The sequence below is a fragment of the Macroventuria anomochaeta genome, assembly GCF_010093625.1.
Source record: "Macroventuria anomochaeta strain CBS 525.71 unplaced genomic scaffold BU25scaffold_1, whole genome shotgun sequence".
NCBI classification, from domain to species: Eukaryota; Fungi; Ascomycota; class Dothideomycetes; order Pleosporales; family Didymellaceae; genus Macroventuria; species Macroventuria anomochaeta.
In genome coordinates this window covers 1,787,503-1,809,044 of record NW_022985362.1, presented here as the reverse complement: position 1 = coordinate 1,809,044, position 21,542 = coordinate 1,787,503, and the positions used below count along the sequence as shown (strand labels likewise).

Sequence of the window (21,542 nt, the reverse complement as noted above, 5' to 3'; positions counted from 1 at the left end):
GCCGCCGTCACCGCTGTTCAACGTACGATCAGATTGGGCGGCAGGATCGGTGCATGTGCAGATTTCAGCGCAAGGCTTCACCTTCATTTTGATAAGCAGTGGATAACATCTGCAAGTGGTGCTTGGTACAATGATGGTCGCTGCAGCCAACTGCAGCGACGCTCGCTTCAACTTTCGGCAGTGACGTTCACGGAGCGGGTCTTAACGCATGAGGTAAGCGCTGCTCGCCGAGTTTAACGCGGGCTCCAGCGAATGGCATGCCTTCCCTGGGAGATCAGCGAGGTGTTTCGCCCTATGCGGCCGGGCTGCCCGAGCGTCTCACAGGGCTACGCGGAGCCGCACAGACGTCCCTGCAACGCTTCGATACCAAACTTCTCGAAGCACCATCCACGCCATGTTACGGTCGACCCGCACGGTGGACCCTGAGCCCACATGCTACGTCATGCTGCTGGCGGCCGACAAAATGTGAGCTCCTTTTGAAACTGTTGGATGTTGTTGGATGGGGCAACTGTGGAATTTTTGGGCCTTGGTACTCGTGCGATGGGGCTGGTACGAGAAGGGACCGGGATCGGTCACTGGTTGCTGTGATGAGGTTGGGAGGGCGGTGATGCAACGCGTGGTTGAGCATCGAAGAGCGAAGAATTTTGCTAGAGGCAACCATGGCGACGAGTGGTTGCGTATATGTACCAACGCGGCCGTGAGTCGCGCCGTGACCTCGTTTATACCATACCGTCATAACTACAGCTTGAGCAGGAACTCGGTTGTCGCACTCTACCATCTACCACATTTCACATACCAACAGCATACTCACAACCACCACCACAATGGGTATTCAGAACAACAAGACCTACAAGCTCTCCAACGGCGTTGAGATCCCCGCCGTGGGCTTTGGCACCTTCGCCAACGAGGGCTCCAAGGGCGAGACATACAAGGCCGTCACCAAGGCCCTCGAGGTCGGCTATCGCCATCTCGACTGCGCATGGTTCTACCAGAACGAGGACGAAGTTGGCGATGCTGTCCGTGACTTCCTCAAGGCAAACCCTAACGTCACCCGCAAGGACCTCTTCATCTGCACAAAGGTCTGGAACCACCTGCACGAGCCCGAGGAGGTCAAGTGGTCGTTCAACAGCTCGCTCTCGAAGCTGAAGATGGACTACATTGACCTGTTCCTCGTCCACTGGCCCATTGCCGCGGAGAAGAACGAAGAGTACATGCCCAAGATTGGCAGCGACGGAAAGTACGTTATCAAGAAGGATCTCACTGAGAATCCCGAGCCTACATGGCGCGCAATGGAGGAGCTCTACAAGTCCGGCAAGGCCCACGCCATCGGTGTCTCCAACTGGACCGTCTCTGGTCTGAAGCAGCTCCTCCAGATCGCTGAGGTCAAGCCCCACGTCAACCAGATCGAAATCCACCCCTTCCTGCCCAACGAGGAGCTCGTGCAGTTCTGCCTGCAAAACGACATCCTGCCCGCCGCCTACTCGCCTCTGGGCTCGCAGAACCAAGTCCCCAGCACGGGTGAGACAGTCCGCCAGAACAAGGGCCTGAACGAAGTCGCGCAGCGCAGCGGCCACGATCTCGCCCAGGTCCTGCTCGCATGGGGTCTGCAGCGCGGATACGTTGTGCTGCCCAAGAGCTCGACGGCCAGCCGCATCGAGAGCAACTGGCAGATTCCCGAGCTCAGCAAGGAGGACTTTGAGGCTGTGCAAAAGGTTTCGGAAGGCAGGCACACACGCTTCGTCAACATGAAGGACACTTTCGGTTACAATGTGTGGCCTGAGGAGACCGATGGTGGTGAGATCAAGGCTTAGAGAGCCCGGTTATATAATGATGCCTACGACGATGGAAAAGGCGTTTGGAGGGTTGTTGTTTGATTTTAGCGATACCAAAAGTCTATTGTTGACTTGTAGATGATAGAGCTCAGTGAGCAATCGAAGCATTACCAGCTACTTTGCCTGTCTTGGTGTTTTGTCGTGATGTGGAATGTGGTGATACACTGGCGCATGCCCCTCACCACATGAGGGGCAACTCCACGACCTTGAAACTCGAAAGAGGAATGCACCATCGATTACAGCTGACTGCGAGTTGATCTACGGCTGCTCCGGACCAGCGGGCGCTTCATTCATCGAGAAGCTTGAAGGCCAGCATGTACACTGCCAACCATGCCAGTGAGCAAGTGGATGAGCCGAAGCAAGCCCTCTCCCCTTTATGGTCTTGCGGAGAACCATGCCGGCGGGGAACCACGTCGCACCTTGAACAACACTTTTGGGAAACCTTCCCAATTGGGGAGGGTGCGGTAAGTGAGTGACATGACTTGCCGTGATCGACATTTTCGCCAAAGTTTCCTAAAGCGGGGGAGGGGGCCTTATGAGTGAGTGAGAGGTTTACCGCGATCGATGGGTGGGTTTGTGGATCTTCCTAAAGCTGTAGGTTGAAGTTGGAGGGGGGTTGAAGGCAAGCGAAGTACCCAATGCAACTGTCAGCAAATGCACATCCACGATCATGAGTAGGTTTCAGAATGTCGAGCTTCTGATATTACGATTATATGGTGTCCTCTAGAGACGCCGACTTTTGTACTGGTTGTGCTGTTGTGAGAAATAAACACATGTTGCTTGGGTATAAGTTGCCTTTAGAAAACGAATCAGACATGTCATGCACCTCGACCATCATCTCCCCATCCCCGGCCTACGAACGGAATACTGTCTACGAGCTCAAGTCGCAGCAATCGCCTCGGGCACACCCGATTCACCGCGCGTCTGCATCTTACCAGCAACAGCTCTACGACACGCTTCATGGAAGATCGTGATAAAGCGGTGGATGTCGTGGAAGTTGTTGTACAGAGGCGCAGGAGCGACACGGAGAACGTCTGGTTTCCGCTCATCAACTACCACACCGCGCTCCTCAATGTACGCCTGTACGCTATCCAGCAGTCCCGGATTAAGCAGGACACTGAGCTGCGCACCGCGCTCTGTAGAATTGCTCGGCGTGATAACCTTGTAGGGAGGTTCTCCGCCATCATAGCTCAGCAGACGCGCCTCCAGGTACCCAGTCAGCCGTACGCTGCGCTCGCGCAGTGCGTCCATGGTGGTCAGGCTGAAGACGTCGAGCGAGGCGAGCACGGATGTCATGTCCAGCGCTGACGGGTTGCTGAGCTGGAAGCCCGACGCGCCGGGGATAGGGACGAATTTGTTTTCCATGGCGAAGCGGGAGGATTTGTCGCTGCCCCACCAGCCGCTGAGACGGGGGCGGTAGGTGAGCTGGGTCTCGCTGAAGTCATTCTTACCATCGTCATCATCACCACCACTCGCTTTTCCGTTTGTGGTGTCAGTGGCTTCTGACGACTTGGTGGGGCGTGCATCGACTTTGCCGTGCTGCTCGTGCACGAAGAGGCCGCCGATTACGCCGGGCCCGCCGTTCATGTACTTGTAGTTGCACCATGCTGCGAAGTCGACGTTCCAGTCGTGCAGCTTAACGGGCACGTTGCCGACTGCGTGGGCGAGGTCCCAGCCGATAGGGATGCCGTTGGAGTGGCAGTGGCGCGTTATGAGCTCGATGTCGAGGAATTGACCCGAGTAGAACTGTACGCCTGGCAGCAGGACGAGGGCGGTGGTGGCGGCGTGTTTGGAGATTACGGATAGGATGTGCTCGGTGGAGAGGTAGGGTGAAGAGGCAGAGGGCGGTTCGATGGTGATGAGGGCGGACGGGTCGAGATTGTGGTGAGCGATTTGCGAGAGGGCAGCGTACTGTCATGGTAATTAGCTGGGTGCGACCGAAGTACTGGTGAAGTGACTTACGTGGTCGCTAGGGAAGGCCTTGCCTTCAATGATGATCTTCCACCGGTCTGCGGTCGGACGGTAGAAGCTCGACATCAGAAGATGAAGGTTCGCTGTCAGAGTCTCCATGACGACACATTCGCTCGGGAGTGCGCCAACAATCTTGGCTGACTGCTGCTTGGTGGCATCGTCCAGGTGCAACCATGGTGGCAAGCCTCCCTCGTAGTCTGTGAAGTGGCCAAAGACACCCTTCGAAGCCCAGGTGTCCAGGTACCTGTTCACATAGTCTCTTGTTCTCCGCGGCTGCAGACCGAGCGAGTTGCCGCAGAGGTACACCGACTCTTCGTCATCGTCGTCCTGTGCCGCTGCTTGGCCATCGTACGATGCTCCTAATGCATCTGATGCACCTGATGCACCTGATGCACCTGGTGCTCCTGATGCTCCTGATGCACCTGATGCTCCTTTCGTCTTTCGCTGGAACCCATACTTCTTGTTCTTGAGATCACCTTTCGTGGGGATAATGAATTCGTTCCTGAGCTTGCTCAATTCGTCTTTCTCGTCTTCTTTCCTCGCAAACGCCTCCGAGCATAGCTCCGCGTCAGCTATCGACTGATAAGGATTCCTGGACCCTGGCATATCAATTGCGCGTGTGAAGCGGCCGGTTGTACAGTGATGCAGCAACGGCAGGTGCTGTTGAGAGGCAGAAAAGCTTAAGAGCCGCTCCAGATAATACACGAGGAGCCAGCTATGAAAATAGCCCTCGGTGCTGCCGGATGGTATGCTTAGAACAGGCGTCGAGGCGGGGCTCGAAGCGGTTTGGTGGGGCCTGTCAACGGTCTGGCCGCTCGGTCTGGCGCTCGGCTGTCATTGGCTGCAGGCCTGTGACAGCTCGAACATGACCTCAGACATGGCTATCTGAGCCCTTGTCAACATCACCACGACAATGGCGTCTCCGTCGACAGTGTGCACGCCGTGCTTGCGGGCAGCGAGCAGGGCAGCCACACGCGGCCTCAGGCCCACAAACGCCACGCAGAATGCAGCGAGAGCGTACAGGCGGACATGCGCCACTCCACAGCTATATCTCGACTTCCTTGCGCCATCGATACTGCGCAGGACCACAGGGCCTGTCTCTGCGTTCAGGAAGAACAGTCCCCTGCTCTCTGCCACCCACGCCCGCCGCACACTAGCCACCACTACCGACCCCTCCGCCGCAACCCCCGCCCGCGCAGTCCTCCACCCACGCACCGACGACTCAGGCTCACCCATGTGCATCTCGATATCCCCACGGGCCTCGCACCGCCTGCACTCCATCGCCCAAAAGGACGCCAACCCCAATACGGCCTTGCGCGTCAGCATCGAGTCCGGCGGCTGCCACGGCTTCCAGTACCTCATGTCCTTGACCGACCTGGCGAAAGAACCCGCAACAGAAGAAGATACGGTGTTTGAAGGAGAGAAGGGCGAGAAGGTGGTTGTCGATGAGAGTAGTCTCGAGTTGCTGAACGGGAGCACGGTGGATTACACGATGGAGTTGATTGGGAGCCAGTTCAAGGTTACGGGGATTCCGGGCGCGACGAGTAGTTGTGGGTGTGGGACGAGTTTTGACATTAAGCTGGATTAGGGGACATTTCGAATGGTGGTGTAAGATTGTTTGTGCATTGTTGTGTAAACAGGTCTGGCACGACAGCCCGGTGATGGCGTATGCATTTGACTTCGCCCCTGCATAGAACGTAGCATTTGTTCGCGAGTACGCATCAAAGCCATCTATTTATTGCTCTACCCTCGTTGTCGACGAAGATGAACTGACAGCTCCCGGTCAAGCAAAGTCTCTTAACAAACGGAAACTGACATTCAACAACACCCAGATGCACTATATACCCAACATTCGCCGTTTAACGAGACAGAAACCGCAACGCCCGCTGATAACCAAGCCCAAAACAACAAAACAGAACTCAACTCGTTCACTTGAGCGCAAAAGAAAACAGACTGTCCATCTGCACCCACTGCCGTCCATTCCTCTCCAACCAGCCCCCAACTACGCCCTTCAACGTCTCGCACCTCTCGCGATTCACTTCGGCAAGGACCTTCATCTTCTCTCTCCTCTCGCCCACTTCGCCCATATCCGCCCTGCCCACCCTCTCAACGTCAAAGAGCGACTGCAGGTACAGCAGCTGGTTCCAGACATCCTTCTCGCGGATCTTGTAATGCATCTTGCCCAAACAGTCCTTCGCCAGGCCCTTCGGCCCGAGACATCTTGAGCCATACACAGAGATGGAGCGTGTGCAGGCACCGCACGCCGGGTCGTCGCACACCACTAGGCCTTCATAGTAGCGGGCGAGGAGCTGCCGGATCTGGCTCTCAAGCTGCGCGACGACACTGATTGTTGGGAGCACTGTGGCACACTCTGTGTTTGCACAGACGATGCCTTGGTGGCTCAGCGTCCTAGTCCTCGCATCCGCAACGCCGTGGAACGGACTCACGGACGCACAGGTACGACAGCGGAGGAACAAGGGTATGCACTTCTCAAAGCGGACCGCATCTGGGATCTGGCTCTCGAGGGGGTGGATCTCAGTATCCTGCTGCACACCCGAGGTGGTTGTTGAGACACGGTATTTGGACGTGTCCAACCCGAGACAGGCTGCTAGCATAGTGATGTTTGTCCCGCTGATGGGCGCGCATAGACGTTCCACAGGAGGCAGGATCTGCTTGTGCAGGTAATAGTCGATGTCCGGCTTCAGCTCGCTGCCGGGCTTGAGCACTTCGTCAACGGGATAGGCGTTCTTTGCCGCATTTTCTGCGGACCCGGAGGAGTCGCCTGTGATGATGAAGGACATGACGTCCTTCGCTTTGACATGCTTGCCCTTGGCCTGGAGGTGTAGGGCGACTTGGACGCTGGGCATGGACGCGCCGTTGGGGTATTGGTCTGGGTTCTTTCCCAGCTGCGTGTATATGGTATACTTGCGGGTGGGTATCGTGTACTCGCGCATCTTTTTGCTTAAATCTCGTAGATGGTTATGAATCTTCTCGACGACGGTTTCGGGGTCTTCACCGCTGAGCAGGAAGTTGAGGAGCTCACTGGCAGAGTTAGTATTCGTGAACGGGAAAGGGGAGGGGGACGTACGTTGAGGTTTCTTTAGAGAGGGCACAGTACTCTCGGCGCCTCATGTCGAGACCCTTCACTTCGAGCTTTTCGATATATTTGCCGTCAACGGGGACCATGTTGATGGCGGCGTACTTCTTCTTGGCGTGCAGTAGGATGCGGCGGAATACGTTGTCAATGTCGATCTCCAGCAATCTGTAGCTGTCATTGACTTCCTTCTTGAACTCATTGCCAAGTTTGAGCGCATCCTGGATGTTGTCGGCGTTGGTGTTGATCATGACGGAGTCAGTGTCACCGTAGATGACGCGGAGCATCTTCTCTTCGGCCATGTCCTTCGTTCTTCGCAGAATCTCACGACCCTTGTATGTGGTGAGCATGGCAAGCGGTCGCGCGTAGAAACGTGATTTTGTGTATCCCAGACATCCGTACATGGAGTTGGCAGTGAGCTTCAAGGCGAGTTGCTTGATGTCCCAGGTGGCCAGCTGATCTGTCGTAGCTGACTTGTCTTTCATGAGCTTCTTGACTTCACGACGGCGAGATACAAGAGTAGCAATGAGACGAGGGAGGATACCCTGGTCTTGATTTGTGGGTACCTCGGGCACCTGGTCTTCATCCTCAGCCAAGTCAGATCGTTCTACTGTTGTGAAGCAGATGTTGAACTCCTGAATGATACTTGGGTAGAGAGAGTTGAAGTCCATAACCAGGATGAACTTGTCGTAGAGACCCTTCTCAGGTTCGAAGACAAGACCTCCCTTGAACTTGTCCTTCTTCTTCGCATCGACACCCTCTTCACCTTCTGCGTTCTCTTCCTCAACCTTGATTTTACCCTTACCCCACTGCTTGTCAGGGCAGATGTACTGGTTCTTGTGGAATTCATGGAGCAAAATGTACTCGTTCCGCTCAGCGCGGGTACCGCTTAGTGTACGAGCCCACGAGTTGCCAGCAAGATTCGTCAGGACCTTGGTAAGAGGGAGCATCTGCACCTTCATCGAAATGGCGGCGATGAAGTAGGCATCAGCCTGGCAGTGCTTGACGTAGTTCAGCAATCCCTCCTTGGTGGTCGCCCAGCTCTTCAGCGCAGCTTCGTTATCCAGCTCCTCGCGTCGCTTATTGAGAACTAGCTGACACATCTCGTCCAGGCTCCAAGACTGACACTTGGTCATGAGAGACTTTCCGAGATCGTTGGCCAAGTCACACAGCAAGCGACCAGCAGCCAGCTGCTTCTCAGCAAAGAAGCTGCCGCCGCCCTTTCCAAAGCTCTTTGGCCAGTCACTCCTCTTGAGACGGCCCACTCGGTGCCATCCCGGGGTCTTGTTCTCGCGCAGACGGTTGAGCAGAACACTGTAGTCCACGTCATCCAGACGATGACCGATGAGCACGTCCGGATCATGTCGCTGGAACATAGCCATGAGTAAGCTGAGCAGCTCCTTTTCAGTCTTCATGAGCGAAAAGTTGCCCTTAAGTTTCGCCACTTCGGGCTGGAACCCAACTGGGAAAGCGGCGCCGTTTGGTCGCATTATGGTGAAGCTCTTGCATGGCATCTCGTCGATCGAGGTCGTATCTGTAAGCGAAAAATTGTCGTAGATCATAGCGCTTGCCATGAGGATCTCTTGTTTGTTGTCCTTTGCGTTGAAAGTCGTGCGCAGCGACAGACTCATGAGAGTCATAGGAGGAGCATCGAGGTTGTCTGAGTTGCTTAGAACTGTAATGTTGTTGGGTTTAGCGACCAACACCTCGAGCTTGCACCACGAGGCATTGTGGATCGCACCGCAGTCCGCAGCGTCAATCTTCAGCCAGCAAGGACCCATCACATTCTTTCCGAGAACGAACTGTTCGAAGAGAGAGGTGTTCGTGCCGAAGACTCGTGAGAAAGTCTCTCCCGTCAAATCGGCAGAAAGAGGCATTTTATCGTAGCCATACAGCAGCTGGAGGTAATCTGCCTCCTTAGGCACGTCTGGCAACTCGAATGCATACTTCCTTGTGCAGGGCTTGATCTTGTGCATCGTGACTCGGTGTTTCGACATGATCGAGTCAACCTCTTCGTAGACATCGCTCATCTCGACTTCTTGGTCCGTGGCTACGCCTCTGACATGGCGGTACTCACGTGGCAGGAAGTAGAGCTCCCTGAAGACGTTATCGACTTTGACGAAACAACTTGCGTATCCGCCTGTTGCCTTGTCTTTGACCTTGCCGAAGAGACACAAGCTGCCGTTTATCTCTGTGTAATCGGTCCAGAACATGTGGAGACTACCGTCCTCCTCTAGTACTGCTTCTGCATTCATCTTCCCCACACCTGTAATTTGTGGAGCCGGACTGCTCATAACGTTGAGCTTACTTGTGACGTCGTTCCAGGAAGATGCATCTATCGAGGCTGTGGAGGGTCCTACTGGAGATGAGCTGGCTGGTGTAGGGTAGTCTGCTTTCTTGATCTTGGCTATGGGGCGTCTTCCAGCCATATTCACGCTAGCCACAGGCACACCGTCATGTCCAGTTGGCAGAGCTACTTCCATCAGATCCTCCTCTTCATCCTCAAACTTCACTATAGGCTTCGATTTTCGTTCGACGGCCTTGGTGACGGGTGATGATGGCAAGACTGCATCGCTCATAGGTACATCGTCGTCGTTGAATGTAGGCATGTCATCGTCGTCTGCGTATGTGTTCGTTGCTGGCGGCGTGTCGGATATGTATGAATCAGAGTCGTTGGTCCGTCTTGCCTTAGCAGCAGGTCGGTTCTCTGATACTGGTGGTGACAACACTCGAGTCTTCCTTCGAGCTTCGGCCTTTATGGGGCGCATGCGTGGTGCAGAACGGCGGGCGTTGTTCGTGTTGATTTCGCCAAGCAGATCGTCCATGAAATCATTATCGGCGGCACTGGCGACGGGCTGTTTGTGTCAGTCTCGTTCCATCGTGACTATTTTGAGGTGTTTGGCCGAAGTACCTTCGGTTTTGGGGCCTTTGCTGCTGTCTTCGCGCTGAAGTACTTGCTGATGCCATTGTTGATCTTCTCCTGTTTCTCCGCGTCTTCTTCACGTTTTCTCTTAGCTGCTACGCGTCAGTCAAGCCTCATCATTCAAGGTGTTGGCATTGTATACCGGTCTTGCCCTTGGGCCGCTCGTCATCTTCCTCGCTGTCTGTGGCAGCATATTTGTAGCGGCCCTGGCCATCATCCCACTCTTCTCTGCCGTCGTCGACGTAGCCCTCGCCATTGTCGTCTACGATGAAGTCGTCCTGGTCTAGCCTATTTCGTACAATTTTCTTGTAACCTTCATCGTCGACTGTATCGTACAGATCCTCCTCTTCGGCGACTTCGTACGTGGATAGGCGCGTCTTGCCAGCAGCGCGCAATGCTCGCAATTCCGCAAGTTTTGCTGCGCGAGACATGTTGTATTATGGGGTATATAAAACTCGAACAAGAAAAGAATAAACAAGAGGCTCGTGCGAGAGACTGTAATGGTATTGTGGGAGCGTCGAGGGCTGGAGGGAGAGCGTGCCGTGTAAAGTGGTTTGAGATCGCGCTTGTACACGCGACGCGTTTTCCACTTAGGCCCAAAAGGTGCTAGTGTGCTTCCATCAAGGCCTTCCTCATTCGTTCACGTCACGACCCCTTGACGTTTGCATCAACGCCCCTACATACACAAAATGGCCTCAGTTTCAAAAGTTCCTCTAGTATGGATAGACTGTGAGGTGTGTGCGTTTTGTTGCAGGTCAATGCAACGCTTACTAATACTTGCAGATGACTGGCTTGGACACCAGCAAAGATACCATCATGTCTCTTGCTGCATTTGTCACCGATGCAGACCTGAACATACTCGACGAAGAGGGTTACGAAGCCATCATCCACCACGAGAAAGAGCAACTTGATCAGATGGGCGAGTGGTGCACAAGACACCACGGCGAATCTGGACTGACGCAGGCTTGTCTGGACGCAACTATCACTGCAGAAGTGGCTGCTGAAGGCCTGCTGCAGTACATCAAGCGGTTTGCGCCAGAGCGCCGTACTGCACTCATTGCTGGCAACTCTATCCATGCCGATAGAGGGTTCCTTGTGCTGCCACCGTACAAACCAATCATCGATCATCTTCACTACAGGATCTTTGACGTCAGCAGCATCAAGGAAGCTGCACGAAGGTGGGCGCCGAAAGAGACGTTGAAGAAGATCCCTAGGAAGCAGATGCTTCATGAGGCTCGAGCTGATATACTGGAAAGCATCGAAGAAGCCAGGTTTTATCGCGAAGCATTCTTTATTAAGAAAGATCCAGATGCGACGGAACAAAAATGATGATCAAGTGGTGGGCCCAACATGCACTCTCGCTGCAGCAAGCGGCACGGATGGGAGGACGCTTAGTGCCTGATGGATGGATCCCACCTTGCCCTCGAACTTCTTCATCACGACGGCGATCCATACACCGCGATATCAAATTCGAAAACTGTACGTGAACACGAAGAGCACCTGACGATGAACTACAGTGATTCTGTGTACGCCTAAAACCCCACAATGCGCCCGGAGTTGAACAATTTGTCTTTAGCGGCACATCAAGCATCAGCCTCGTAGGCAGCCGCCCGGTGTTGCTGTCCTCAATTGACGTTCTTACATTCCTATCACTACCAAGAAAGAATTCGATGATGGAAAAGAAGGAAGAGACATACGGTTTTTTCTTTAAACCTCGACGGCTTAGTCAGTTACCTGTTCTACAGGCGCTGTGCTTTACCTACGGAAGAGTCTATTCGTCTAGTCAGATTGACCAATATCCCGTTGCTGTTCGGCACCCAAGAAGTTCAGAAGCTATGTACGATCGAAACATTCACTGCGAAATCGGCGCCACCTTATATGGCCCTCAGCTACACTTGGGGTGCGCCAGTCTCCAACGAAACGTCTGCGCAAGGGTATGCTGAGCCGGAAATGTGGATAAATGCCAGCTTGATTCTCCAAGGAGATGGTGTTGGTCGTTCCAACATACCCGAATTTTCGACTGTCAAGATTAAGACAAATTCGCAGCGCTTGCTCCTTTACCTAAGCCCCCCCCCCCCCCCAAAGAAATGTACCCTTTATCTGAGATTGACGGTCTGTGCATCAATCAGGAAGACCGGTCCCAACAAGTCGCAAGGATGATGAACATATATACGGTTTGCACCAGGGCCGTCATCTGGCTGGTGATGTTACCAAAGTTTGGGATTTACACGAAGACCTGTATCCAGCTCTGGAGGCACACTACTATGACAAAAGCTACGTTCCCAACAAACCTGTCGCAGGGTGGAGCATCGATAACATGTATGAGCGACTACATTTGGAACACAAGAAACGTGATCATGATTGGCTATGCTACGCACAATCCTTCAATGAGCGCACGTGGTTCTTAAGGTGCTAGTCTTCCAAGAAGTCATCTTTGCGCCTGCAATCGTCTACATCTGTGCTGGTCTCACCTTCGATTCTGACTACATTACAGCTGTCGCTCAGTTCCTGAAATGTACAGGCCTTCGAAAGAAAAGTCAATACATTGCGCCCATCAAAGCCAGGCATCTCAAGTCATACATCACAACCTGGGAGTTTGAACAATTTGACAATTAACCTAGCAACCAACCTGTTCAATAGCGCGTACAGAACCTCGGTTGGACGATTATACCAGAGTCCACTGACGTTAATCGCAGCTAAATATTCTTGAAGGAAGAGATGGAAAATCTCCTTTACATTTATCGCCTGGGCAATACTAGACCGCACATTATGACCAGTGAGGGTATCGCGCCTGTCAATGACGCTATCAAAGAAGCGCAAGAGTTCACTGACTTGATGAGGAAATTTAGCCTGAACCGAGTACTCTTCGTGACTACGAAAGGCCTCCTAGGCTTAGGACTCGAGTCTATACAACCGGGTGACCAGATCTGGGTTGTCCAAGATGCCAGGCTGGTCTTCACTGTGCGGCCAACAACGCATGGCGACTTCACGCTGCTAGGAGAGACCTATGTCTATCCATGCATGAGTGGCGAGCTTATGAAGTACGCAAAGGGCAAATGTAAAGACTTGAAGCTGCGTTAGATACTCCTGGAGCAGCCTTGCCAGGCTAGCTGGAAGGTCGATATCTCTCGGTTCGATTACAGCATCTGCAGTCACAATTGCAACAGCTCTCGTTGATCCATCACAGGCACAACGAATGACCGCAATGTAGCGTCGCTAATGTAAGGCTGCCAGTCTCTTGCAGCTATACTATCATGCAACACTGCATACTTTATCCTATGAGATACTACCTTCATAGAGTGGCGTAACGTAAGCCAATCAACAGCATTGCCCGCAGTCCGGCCACCTGCTGTTGCTCTGCGTTGGCGTTTTTGGTCCTGCCCGGTTTAGCGGTTGGCGTCACTTTGGAGATCAAGACTTATGGTATGAATGAAATTTACGTCGGCTCGATATTTCTCATTCAGTACAAACCCAAGGATAATGTGGTCAGTCACCCCATGCATGTGTAGTAATTGTTCAGAACTTAAAGGAGCAGCCTACAACACTCACCCTCAAACAAGGCATCAAGGAGATCGCCATTCTGACTAGTAGGTCGTCTTGGTCTATGAATATTGGCGGGACTGACAAGGCAATCAACGACTGCTACCGGTGGTGTTTTTACGTGAACAGTTGATGATGAGATCGGAAGTGGGGATGGTTACACTCTGCAGATATAACGGCAAGGGGAGCTACCTAACTATTCGGGAATGTTTGACGTCGTGCACAAGGGGACTTCCTCAGCTCCAGACAACCCTTATCAACGCAGACCTCATTTACCATAGCATCCGAGACGAGATCGGGAAGCTCATCTAAGGTCTCTGCAGGACCGACGACCACAATAAGTAACTCAAATAAAGGCGGGCTCAGCACAGGGGCAAAAGCCGGTATAGGTATATGCGCAACAATCGATGGTCTGGTATTGATCGTGGGTGCCTTTCTGCTAGGCATGCGTGCACGTGGAAAGCCACCTAACGCCCTCAACCCGGAATGTGCATATGAAGCCGACAAATCTGAGCTTGATGGCCAGGTGGTGTACCGACATGAGATCACACTAGAGAAGGAGGAGAACACGGCAGTGAAGCAGGCTCAGACCGTAAAGCTGGAGGCGAAAGCTCCTCATGCAAAGATTTACTCGCGGCCGATCCAGCATGCACCGCAGGAACTTCAGGGGAACGACGACGCAGTTATTGCCACGCGACCAGCTGCTTGAAGGCCATCATAATCATTTCGATCTCGACTGCAGATTATATAGCTAGCAGTAGGCGCACATTGGTGTCTCAACGCCACCAACTTGGGTCCGTTAGAAGAATTAAAAGCGAAGACGTAAGGATCTCAAGGACATTGTCTTGATTCTGTGTTATCGCCATGCTCATGCAAATCCACGGTCGGACAGCAGGAGACATCGTTCTCGTGCTTGTTTGCCGTTTCAGTCGTCCATGCTAGCCTTTCCGGGAAGATCCGCAGTCGGGCTGCATGACGTCTAATTTTCAGCCACGGGCCGCCTTACGCCCAAGCTTACGATTACCGGTAGCTTAGTGCAGATAAGAGATTTGGTCAATTTCTGCAGCTCTTGCTGTTGATTCCTCCTCTACACCAGAACGGAATGCTTGCCTGCTGACATCCATCGACGCTGGAAGCGTCGACTTCATTAGAAGCCTTCACACATTTTTGACCGCACTAGCGCAACCGGCTCGGTTGATACCAGCCCCCAAGGAACACCTGCTCGATGGCCGCCCCACAAACTGATTTTGAAGAAGTCATTCCAGGTACGCGACGCCTTTATGATGAGAATGGCAACAATCTACCTGGAGATGCTTCGCTCTTGAAACATGGCGATATCGTCCTTGTGCCGCAACCTTCGGAGTCCCCAAATGATCCTTTGCGATGGTCCAAACCAAGGAAAATCTGGCATTCCATCCTGGTCCTGTACATAGTCGGTTTAACAGCTGCAACGTCTAACAATGCTGGATCTGGATCAGATGGAGTCAACGAGGAGTATGGCATCAGCTACGATGTCTTCAATACCGGTGCCGGTGTTCTCTTCATTGCCATCGGATACTGGACTTTACTGAGTTCCCCACTGGTCCACTTGTACGGACGCCGTCTTGGATACCTTATCTCTATGCTGGTCAATATTGGTGGTCTTATCTGGTATGGCCGCATCACCAACGTTGCCGGTGTTGTCTGGAGTCAGCTGTTTGTTGGTGCAGCAGAGTCGGTTGGCGAAGCCACCGTTCAACTCTCGCTCCTTGACATATGGTTTGAGCACCAGACGGGTAGTGTCTTGGGCATCTACACCTTTGCTACCGCCATCGGTACATACTTAGGACCGCTAATTGGAGCACATTTGGCCAATGGTCTTGGCTGGCGATGGATCGGCTACGCGGGCGCCATCATCTGCGGTGTCAGTCTCGTTGCCATCTTCTTCGGTCTTGAAGAGACGGAGTTTAACCGCGATCGCTACCTGACTGGTAATGGGGACCGATATCTGGTGGATGCTGCCTATCCGGTGCCGGAAAAGACCATGGAACACGCTCCAGTTGGGATCTTACCTGATGTTGAAGACAGTGCTTCTGTGGACCGCAATATCGACAACAATGAGGGACCCGAGAAAGCTGTACAACCCGTAGAGAAGCACAACAGCAAGGAGGACTCGTTCAACAATGTCGAGGACGGGTACCCCTCAGAGACTGCTCGCAGACGGATGTCCTTATCATACAGCCGTCGCAAGACCTACTGGGACCGCATTAAGATCATCACACCGGCTCCCAATCTCCGTGGCACCGGCACAAAGCAGTACATCCATCGCCTGTGGCACACCTTGCGTGTCTTCACCTTCCCGGCCGTCTGGTACGCCGGTCTTCAATGGGGCCTCCAGAACATCTGCCTCACCTTCTACCTGACCGTGCAAGAGGACTGGTGGTACAACGAGCCCTGGAATTACACCCAAACCGAAGTCGGCAACATGAATTTGCCAACGCTGATTGGCAGTCTGATTGGGTGTGCGTACGGCGGTTACGGCAGTGACAAGTTCATGCAGTGGATGATCAAGCGCAACAAGGGCGTCATGGAAGCTGAGTTTCGTCTGCATCTTATGGCGCTTTGCACGCTGGTCTTTCCGACTGGTATGTGGCTGTTCGGTATCGGGTCTGCGCGGGGTTGGGACTGGCCTGTACCGTACGTGGGCTTAGGGTTTATCGGCTTTGGATATGGTTGCGCTGGCGATTTGAGCCTGTCCTACCTTGCAGACTCTTTTCCGTATGTTTTCCGCTCGATGTGCTGTGACTTCTGCTGACACCTTGGTAGTGACATGGTTCTCGAGGGCATGGTGGGTGTTGCTGTTATCAACAATACCATAGCCATGCTGTTCACCTTTGTTGCGAGTTACTGGATTGACTCTGGGATGGAGAACTGCTTTATTGTCCTTGGTGTGCTCAGCTTCGTGATCATGGCGTCCAGTTGGCCCATGATTGTATACGGCAAGCGCACTCGTCGCTGGGCGAGGGAAAGGTACTTGAAATTCGTTGAGATCCGTGACGGATTCTCAAAGTAGGTTCTCGTATAGTGACGTACAGTTGCAAGACGAAGGCATGTAGCAATGTTTATGACTATTGCTTGAAATTAAAGGAGGTGTGGAAAGGGAGATGGCGGGTTTTGCAGCCACAAACTGCTGGGCGGAAAAAGTCGAAAGTGGAAACTTGCAAGAAAGAATCGGGCAACGCAATTGACGAGACTGTTGTGCATCATGAAGTGGAGTTGTATATATCCTATACGCGGCTGCCACGCGTTTTGTTATCAACAGATATGCATACCCTCAGGAAGCTTTATCATTCAAGATCCCAAAGTGCAGGTCAACCGTCTCTATATGAGGTCCTCGGAGTTTAAGTGCCGAGATACACATCTGCCATTGTTCAGGCTGAAGCCACGATGCACATCTTTTAGATTACACACGGCAAAAGAAGCGTTCATATTTGTTTTGAGAATTCCACACTAGTGGTTTCTGGCTCGGCAGATCGTCCCATTCCCCACTTCGAGCACAGACTGCCATGTTTAGGAACGCGACACTCGCCTCGCACTCCTTTTGTGATTCAGGCGCACCTCCAAACGGCACATTCTTCCATGCAATGTCAGCCGCAGATGATCCCTGCGCTTGGGCGCTTGGTAAGGCGAACCCTGGCTGGGCAGCGCGGATACATGTATCCTGACAGGTAAGAAGAGGTCAAGGTACCTACAAAGAATGCGGGCGAAGTCGCATATTGACTTCGACGAGGGTCGCACAACATGACAGTTAGCTACCTCGCATGTCCACACTTCATTGGCTGTGCCGTACAGCCTCAGAAACTTCATGTTGATACCTCCACGGGGCTGCCGCTTTACACGGGCGGTGAAGCTTACAGCGGCGGCTCCGAATCAGACCGTCACAGCGTCAGCCGTTCAGCGCCCACATGAGGAGACTAGCGATTTCGCTGCACGAAGCGTTCGAAGTACCGAGCACGTCAGAACTCTGCAGAAGCCTGCAAGGGCGTTTCTGCATCACCTGCAGCGACTCGGTATGTTGTCCAATTACAACCCCGTATTGCGACTATACAGTTCGTGTTCCGATTATTCTTCACCGTTCACACATTTGATGCCCCAAATCATCGGTGCCTGCCAATGCCAGCGAAGGATGACTGCAGTCTTGGACCTAATAAAAACCGGCGGAGTCTTGTAGCCAAGACGCAAAAAGGCTTGACTGCGTGCACTCCGCGTGGCTAGATCTAGCTGGAGAACCGCCACCAAAACTCATGTTACCACATCCGGTTAGCATTCAGCCCACTGCTGCTATTCGTCTCGTAGAATGTGGAAATTGTGGAAGTCTGACTGGGCAACTCTGCACAATGGTCTTAAAACGAACACTCGCTCGGGTAATGCCCAGCTATGACTTGCTGGGACTGGTAAGTGCGTTTGTTGCGTCGGTCGGTACAAGGTTGTCAGGAGATGGTGTGGTATTCAGTGAAAAGCCTTCGTACCCCAGCGCAGGAAGGGGAGGATACCTGCCATCATTCAGATCTTTCAATCAGCTGTTCGCTTTGCTCAAGTTGACGCTCGTTCCCATATACCTATATACTTGCGATCGTCGACCCCGTTATACTATCGTTACGATCAGTGATTAAGATCAACAATACCTATACAACCATCAATCCTCATTCGATACCATCCGTACAACGGTACACGTACCTCTAAGATCACCTCAAATCTATACTACACTGTCCTATCCTTCGACCGAAGGCAATCAACTCAATCAGAATGGTCAAACTCGAGATGGGCATCTGGGCTGGCATTGCAGCAGGCGGTGTCATGTTCATGTTGATCCTCCTCCCCGTACTCGGCTGCATGTTCTCACGGGGCAAGAAAGCCAAGAAGGCCGCTGAACTGGAAGAGGAGTCAGCAGCAGAGAAGGGAGAGGTTATCTACTCAGCGCCAGCACCAGCACCAGCACCAGCACCAACAAGACCAGTGAATGCGATCCTTCAGAAACCGACTGTGAAGGTCAGCCAGTACGAGGCCGGGGTGCACACACAACCATCGACACAGAGCATGTCACCGAGCTATCAGAGCCAGGCATCGACACTCTCGCCGCAGTCACAGCTAGGGAACTCAACACCAAGCCCACCCCATATGCAGCCGATGTGGGTGAAACCATCATCATGAAGGAAATACGTTGAGGAGAAGGGTATTGGAAAGAACAATCAGTTCATGACACAACTGGATTTTACTGGAGTTAAGGATGGACGGAGAAGATACCTGTGCGCTTCTAAACCGCTTCATGTAACAGCGAAGCTCTACCATCAGGATAGCCGCCACTACTTACGAAGCCGGCGTTATCGTGCAAAGTTCGATATCTGTTGTTCAACTAATCGTGAGCTTCTTCAATTGAAGACACGAAATACATCGTTAATATCTCATTTTCGTCCGGCCTTTTACGCAACTGTTGTTCTCGCTCTTCGGCCCAACTTTAACCCTTTTCGTCCTATGCAGATTCCGAACCTCCGAATCTTACACCAGCGCCCCATACCAACTCCATCGGCCACCGCTCCTTCAGCCCCTGGACATTCACCCCCGGCGTACCCGATGCCTCGCTGTACCCTAACGACAGCTACAATGTAACGACCAGCAACAACCACGTGTGCATTATCCCACAGATCGAGTCCGTTAAGGGCGTTGAAAATGTCGATGAGATCGCTGCTGTGCCTGGTGTACATGCGTTGATGTTCGGGCCTGGCGATTATATGATTGATGCAGGTTTGGATCTGTCGAATGCGCTGAGTGGTGAGCCGCACCCGACGTTTGCGAAGGCGATGGGGAGGTTTGGGGCAGCGGCGCATAGGAATGGACTGCCGATCTTTGGGTAAGTGATTCTGATGAGTGTTGTAGGATGTTGGCTAATGCGTGGCAGTGGTTCGTTGAGCATTGATATGGTTCCCATGTTGATTCAGCAGGGATTCTGAGCGATTGCTATGCAGTTTGATGTCTGGGAATTGGCTAAGTTGATACATGGGTCATTGACGCAGGCGAGGGCGGCTGCTAAGCAGGTCGCTGCTGAAACGAATGGCGCCAATAATGGTGCCAATGCATAAGCAAAGAGTCTAGTGTTTTGTTATGATATAATTGATAGCGTGGAACTGGGAAGCTATTCAAGTTTACCTAAACAACTCCAATGAAGAACATGTCTCAACATGTGCGCAAAAGAATTGAAGCGGAAAATGCCTTGAATTTGATAGACCGTAATAAGTTCATCACTACGCCAGTGCGAAGGATGCTCTTGGTCACTCGATGTCCCCTGACCTACACCAGGTCAAGAGCCTGTTTGCACCATTTCCAGCTCTCTTGACCTAGACCGATACGCAGGTGCTCGCGCTTTCTGCACAAAAAATCCGTTACTTTTTCTGCAGAATAGCTTACGCTGCCGTCTTCTGGTGCAATACCGGAGTACCTGAGAGACTCAGGAGTATCTCGAATCCATAGCCCCACACGACGGTAGTACTTTGGTATGATGATATATGGTATTTCTTGTAATATCGAGAATTGCTCGGGGGCCAGACGTTGCAGTAATAACTAGAGAGTTTCACTAATACGATAGGTATTCTTGCCGATAGCCGCTTGGAAACCAAAGGATAAGATACTCCCTTGTCTAAATATCTCAAAACAAGGCAGTAAAATGACCGAGATCGAGAGGCTCTTTGCAGTCAAGGTAGGCTGTGCCTGAGGTCGAACTTGCTTCGAACATGATCTCGAAGGGCTCTGTGAGGAGGTTACCTCCGATGAGAAGTTCAGGATAGAAGCCAGTGTACCTAAGGCCTTGTCGAGAAACAGTCTCTAGGTTCATCATCGTTCCAGATCTAGATATGATTTGGGGATTTGAGATCAGGATGGTCCACCATGGTTCGCGGCGGTTTGAAAGATATTCGCCAGATGGACCATTGTGATGCCGCGCCTTGATAGATGCCCAAGACCATGTTGGAAACATGGATGGAAATGTTAGTGGTTCCATGACTGGATGCAGATGTACGATCCTCCATGCTAGGTCTTTAAGGAAGAACATTAGTTGAGTGTTGATAAGCGATGAACTTGCCATATGGGTATACTGTAGAAGTGGCTGAGGGTGACCAGCGACGGATTTATAGTCGTTGAGCGGCTGGAGGTAAGTACCGACGTACTTGCAGTCCTTGAGCGGCTGAAGGTAACTAGCGACGTATCTGTGTTCGCTGATACAAGGGAAGAATTGCACACACCCAAAAATGCATGGAGAGCATCTGACCTTACGGTTAGATGTCTTTTGGTAATACTCAACCAAGCGATTTTGAAGATACAGAGGGTCATCACTCGTTCCGGCAAGAGGAAATACGTGACACCGATCACCCAAGGAGGAAGGACCGACCGTTACTGACACATCTAAGCTTTCCAGGTAATGTTCAGCTCTGCACTGAAAGTACATCTGCGAATCAGTAAAGACGAGGCGTCGATGAGAGAGCAGCATCTCTTGATATATCTAGCCGCGACTATTCTATCTTGACCTGATGATTTCTTCTCGGACGTTCTCAGTGGATGCGAAGGTATGTTTCCCTGCTTTCAGGTAAAGCTGACGGTGGCTTGGGGTTTGCAGAACTCCTGGAAGGCCATGAGAGGATTCACCCCTGCTGATGCCACGATTGTAATTTCGGTGCCCTGATATAACTGGTCCATGTTTCGAATGAGATGGTGCTTTTTATCAGGATTGTCTCGATCGATAGAGTATCAGTCAACCCACAGGTACGAGATACCCAGCTTGAAAGTTACCCACATTGCGTCTCTGATAGTCTGCAGTATATCTTGAAAGACCCCGGTAGCGTCGACTTGCTCGTTCACGGGTTGGCCGCCCCAGACGTAACTTAGGCAGGCCTACGGCTCTGTTGAGCCAATATACCGCAACCGTCTGTCTCTGCAGTCGAGAACTCGTAACAAGTCCTTCCGTCCTTGCGAGCGCCGAAAATCACCATGGGAGGATTGGCATGTGTGCAGCCATTGCCTGGCCAGGTTGAGATCCGATGAGTTTGCTTGCATGTTTCTACAGATAGGGATAGAATCTTGGTCTGGGGATCCATTCTAGGCAAATGCCGCCGTAGGGTAAAAGTCGAAATCAAAACCGAGGTGCTATAATGATTGA

The 21,542-nt window shown here is 52.4% G+C and overlaps 9 protein-coding genes across 9 annotated transcripts; 6 read left to right on the top strand and 3 right to left on the bottom strand.

The window, feature by feature from the left end:
• Nucleotides 1-373: 373 nt before the first annotated feature.
• On the top strand, nucleotides 374-1,937 carry BU25DRAFT_405687 (Aldo/keto reductase). The gene has a single exon (XM_033699847.1). It carries the CDS (start codon nucleotides 825-827, stop codon nucleotides 1,809-1,811), a length of 987 nt encoding a protein of 328 aa, XP_033568023.1. The 5' UTR covers nucleotides 374-824; the 3' UTR covers nucleotides 1,812-1,937.
• Nucleotides 1,938-2,525: 588 nt separating this feature from the next.
• On the bottom strand, nucleotides 2,526-4,535 carry BU25DRAFT_405686 (kynureninase). Its single transcript, XM_033699846.1, has 2 exons — nucleotides 3,795-4,535; nucleotides 2,526-3,743 (listed from the first exon to the last, which is right to left on the bottom strand). The coding sequence occupies exons 1-2, from the start codon at nucleotides 4,407-4,409 to the stop codon at nucleotides 2,712-2,714; spliced, it is 1,647 nt and encodes a 548-aa protein (XP_033568022.1). The 5' UTR covers nucleotides 4,410-4,535; the 3' UTR covers nucleotides 2,526-2,711.
• BU25DRAFT_405685 (uncharacterized protein) lies at nucleotides 4,256-5,545 on the top strand. The gene has a single exon (XM_033699845.1). The coding sequence runs from the start codon at nucleotides 4,717-4,719 to the stop codon at nucleotides 5,389-5,391; it is 675 nt and encodes a 224-aa protein (XP_033568021.1). The 5' UTR covers nucleotides 4,256-4,716; the 3' UTR covers nucleotides 5,392-5,545.
• Nucleotides 5,546-5,579: 34 nt separating this feature from the next.
• On the bottom strand, nucleotides 5,580-10,340 carry BU25DRAFT_436189 (uncharacterized protein). Its single transcript, XM_033700009.1, has 4 exons — nucleotides 9,963-10,340; nucleotides 9,809-9,912; nucleotides 6,892-9,752; nucleotides 5,580-6,845 (listed from the first exon to the last, which is right to left on the bottom strand). The coding sequence occupies exons 1-4, from the start codon at nucleotides 10,249-10,251 to the stop codon at nucleotides 5,732-5,734; spliced, it is 4,368 nt and encodes a 1,455-aa protein (XP_033568020.1). The 5' UTR covers nucleotides 10,252-10,340; the 3' UTR covers nucleotides 5,580-5,731.
• A 159-nt stretch (nucleotides 10,341-10,499) lies between these two features.
• On the top strand, nucleotides 10,500-11,149 carry BU25DRAFT_381600 (oligoribonuclease; the record flags this gene model as incomplete). The annotated part of the gene is made up of 2 exons (XM_033699673.1): nucleotides 10,500-10,554; nucleotides 10,604-11,149. Exons 1-2 carry the CDS (start codon nucleotides 10,510-10,512, stop codon nucleotides 11,147-11,149), a joined length of 591 nt encoding a protein of 196 aa, XP_033568019.1. The 5' UTR covers nucleotides 10,500-10,509.
• Nucleotides 11,150-12,589: 1,440 nt separating this feature from the next.
• BU25DRAFT_453544 (uncharacterized protein) lies at nucleotides 12,590-14,069 on the top strand (the record flags this gene model as incomplete). The annotated part of the gene is made up of 2 exons (XM_033700097.1): nucleotides 12,590-12,878; nucleotides 13,804-14,069. 2 exons carry the CDS (start codon nucleotides 12,590-12,592, stop codon nucleotides 14,067-14,069), a joined length of 555 nt encoding a protein of 184 aa, XP_033568018.1.
• A 375-nt stretch (nucleotides 14,070-14,444) lies between these two features.
• Nucleotides 14,445-16,684, top strand: BU25DRAFT_444467 (major facilitator superfamily transporter). The gene is made up of 2 exons (XM_033700044.1): nucleotides 14,445-16,117; nucleotides 16,166-16,684. The coding sequence occupies exons 1-2, from the start codon at nucleotides 14,586-14,588 to the stop codon at nucleotides 16,410-16,412; spliced, it is 1,779 nt and encodes a 592-aa protein (XP_033568017.1). The 5' UTR covers nucleotides 14,445-14,585; the 3' UTR covers nucleotides 16,413-16,684.
• Nucleotides 16,685-18,145: 1,461 nt separating this feature from the next.
• On the top strand, nucleotides 18,146-19,538 carry BU25DRAFT_444466 (uncharacterized protein; the record flags this gene model as incomplete). Its single annotated transcript, XM_033700043.1, has 4 exons — nucleotides 18,146-18,396; nucleotides 18,553-18,758; nucleotides 18,878-19,247; nucleotides 19,296-19,538. 4 exons carry the CDS (start codon nucleotides 18,146-18,148, stop codon nucleotides 19,345-19,347), a joined length of 879 nt encoding a protein of 292 aa, XP_033568016.1. The 3' UTR covers nucleotides 19,348-19,538.
• A 346-nt stretch (nucleotides 19,539-19,884) lies between these two features.
• Nucleotides 19,885-21,071, bottom strand: BU25DRAFT_13483 (uncharacterized protein). Its single transcript, XM_033699399.1, has one exon. The coding sequence runs from the start codon at nucleotides 20,874-20,876 to the stop codon at nucleotides 20,040-20,042; it is 837 nt and encodes a 278-aa protein (XP_033568015.1). The 5' UTR covers nucleotides 20,877-21,071; the 3' UTR covers nucleotides 19,885-20,039.
• Nucleotides 21,072-21,542: the final 471 nt, after the last annotated feature.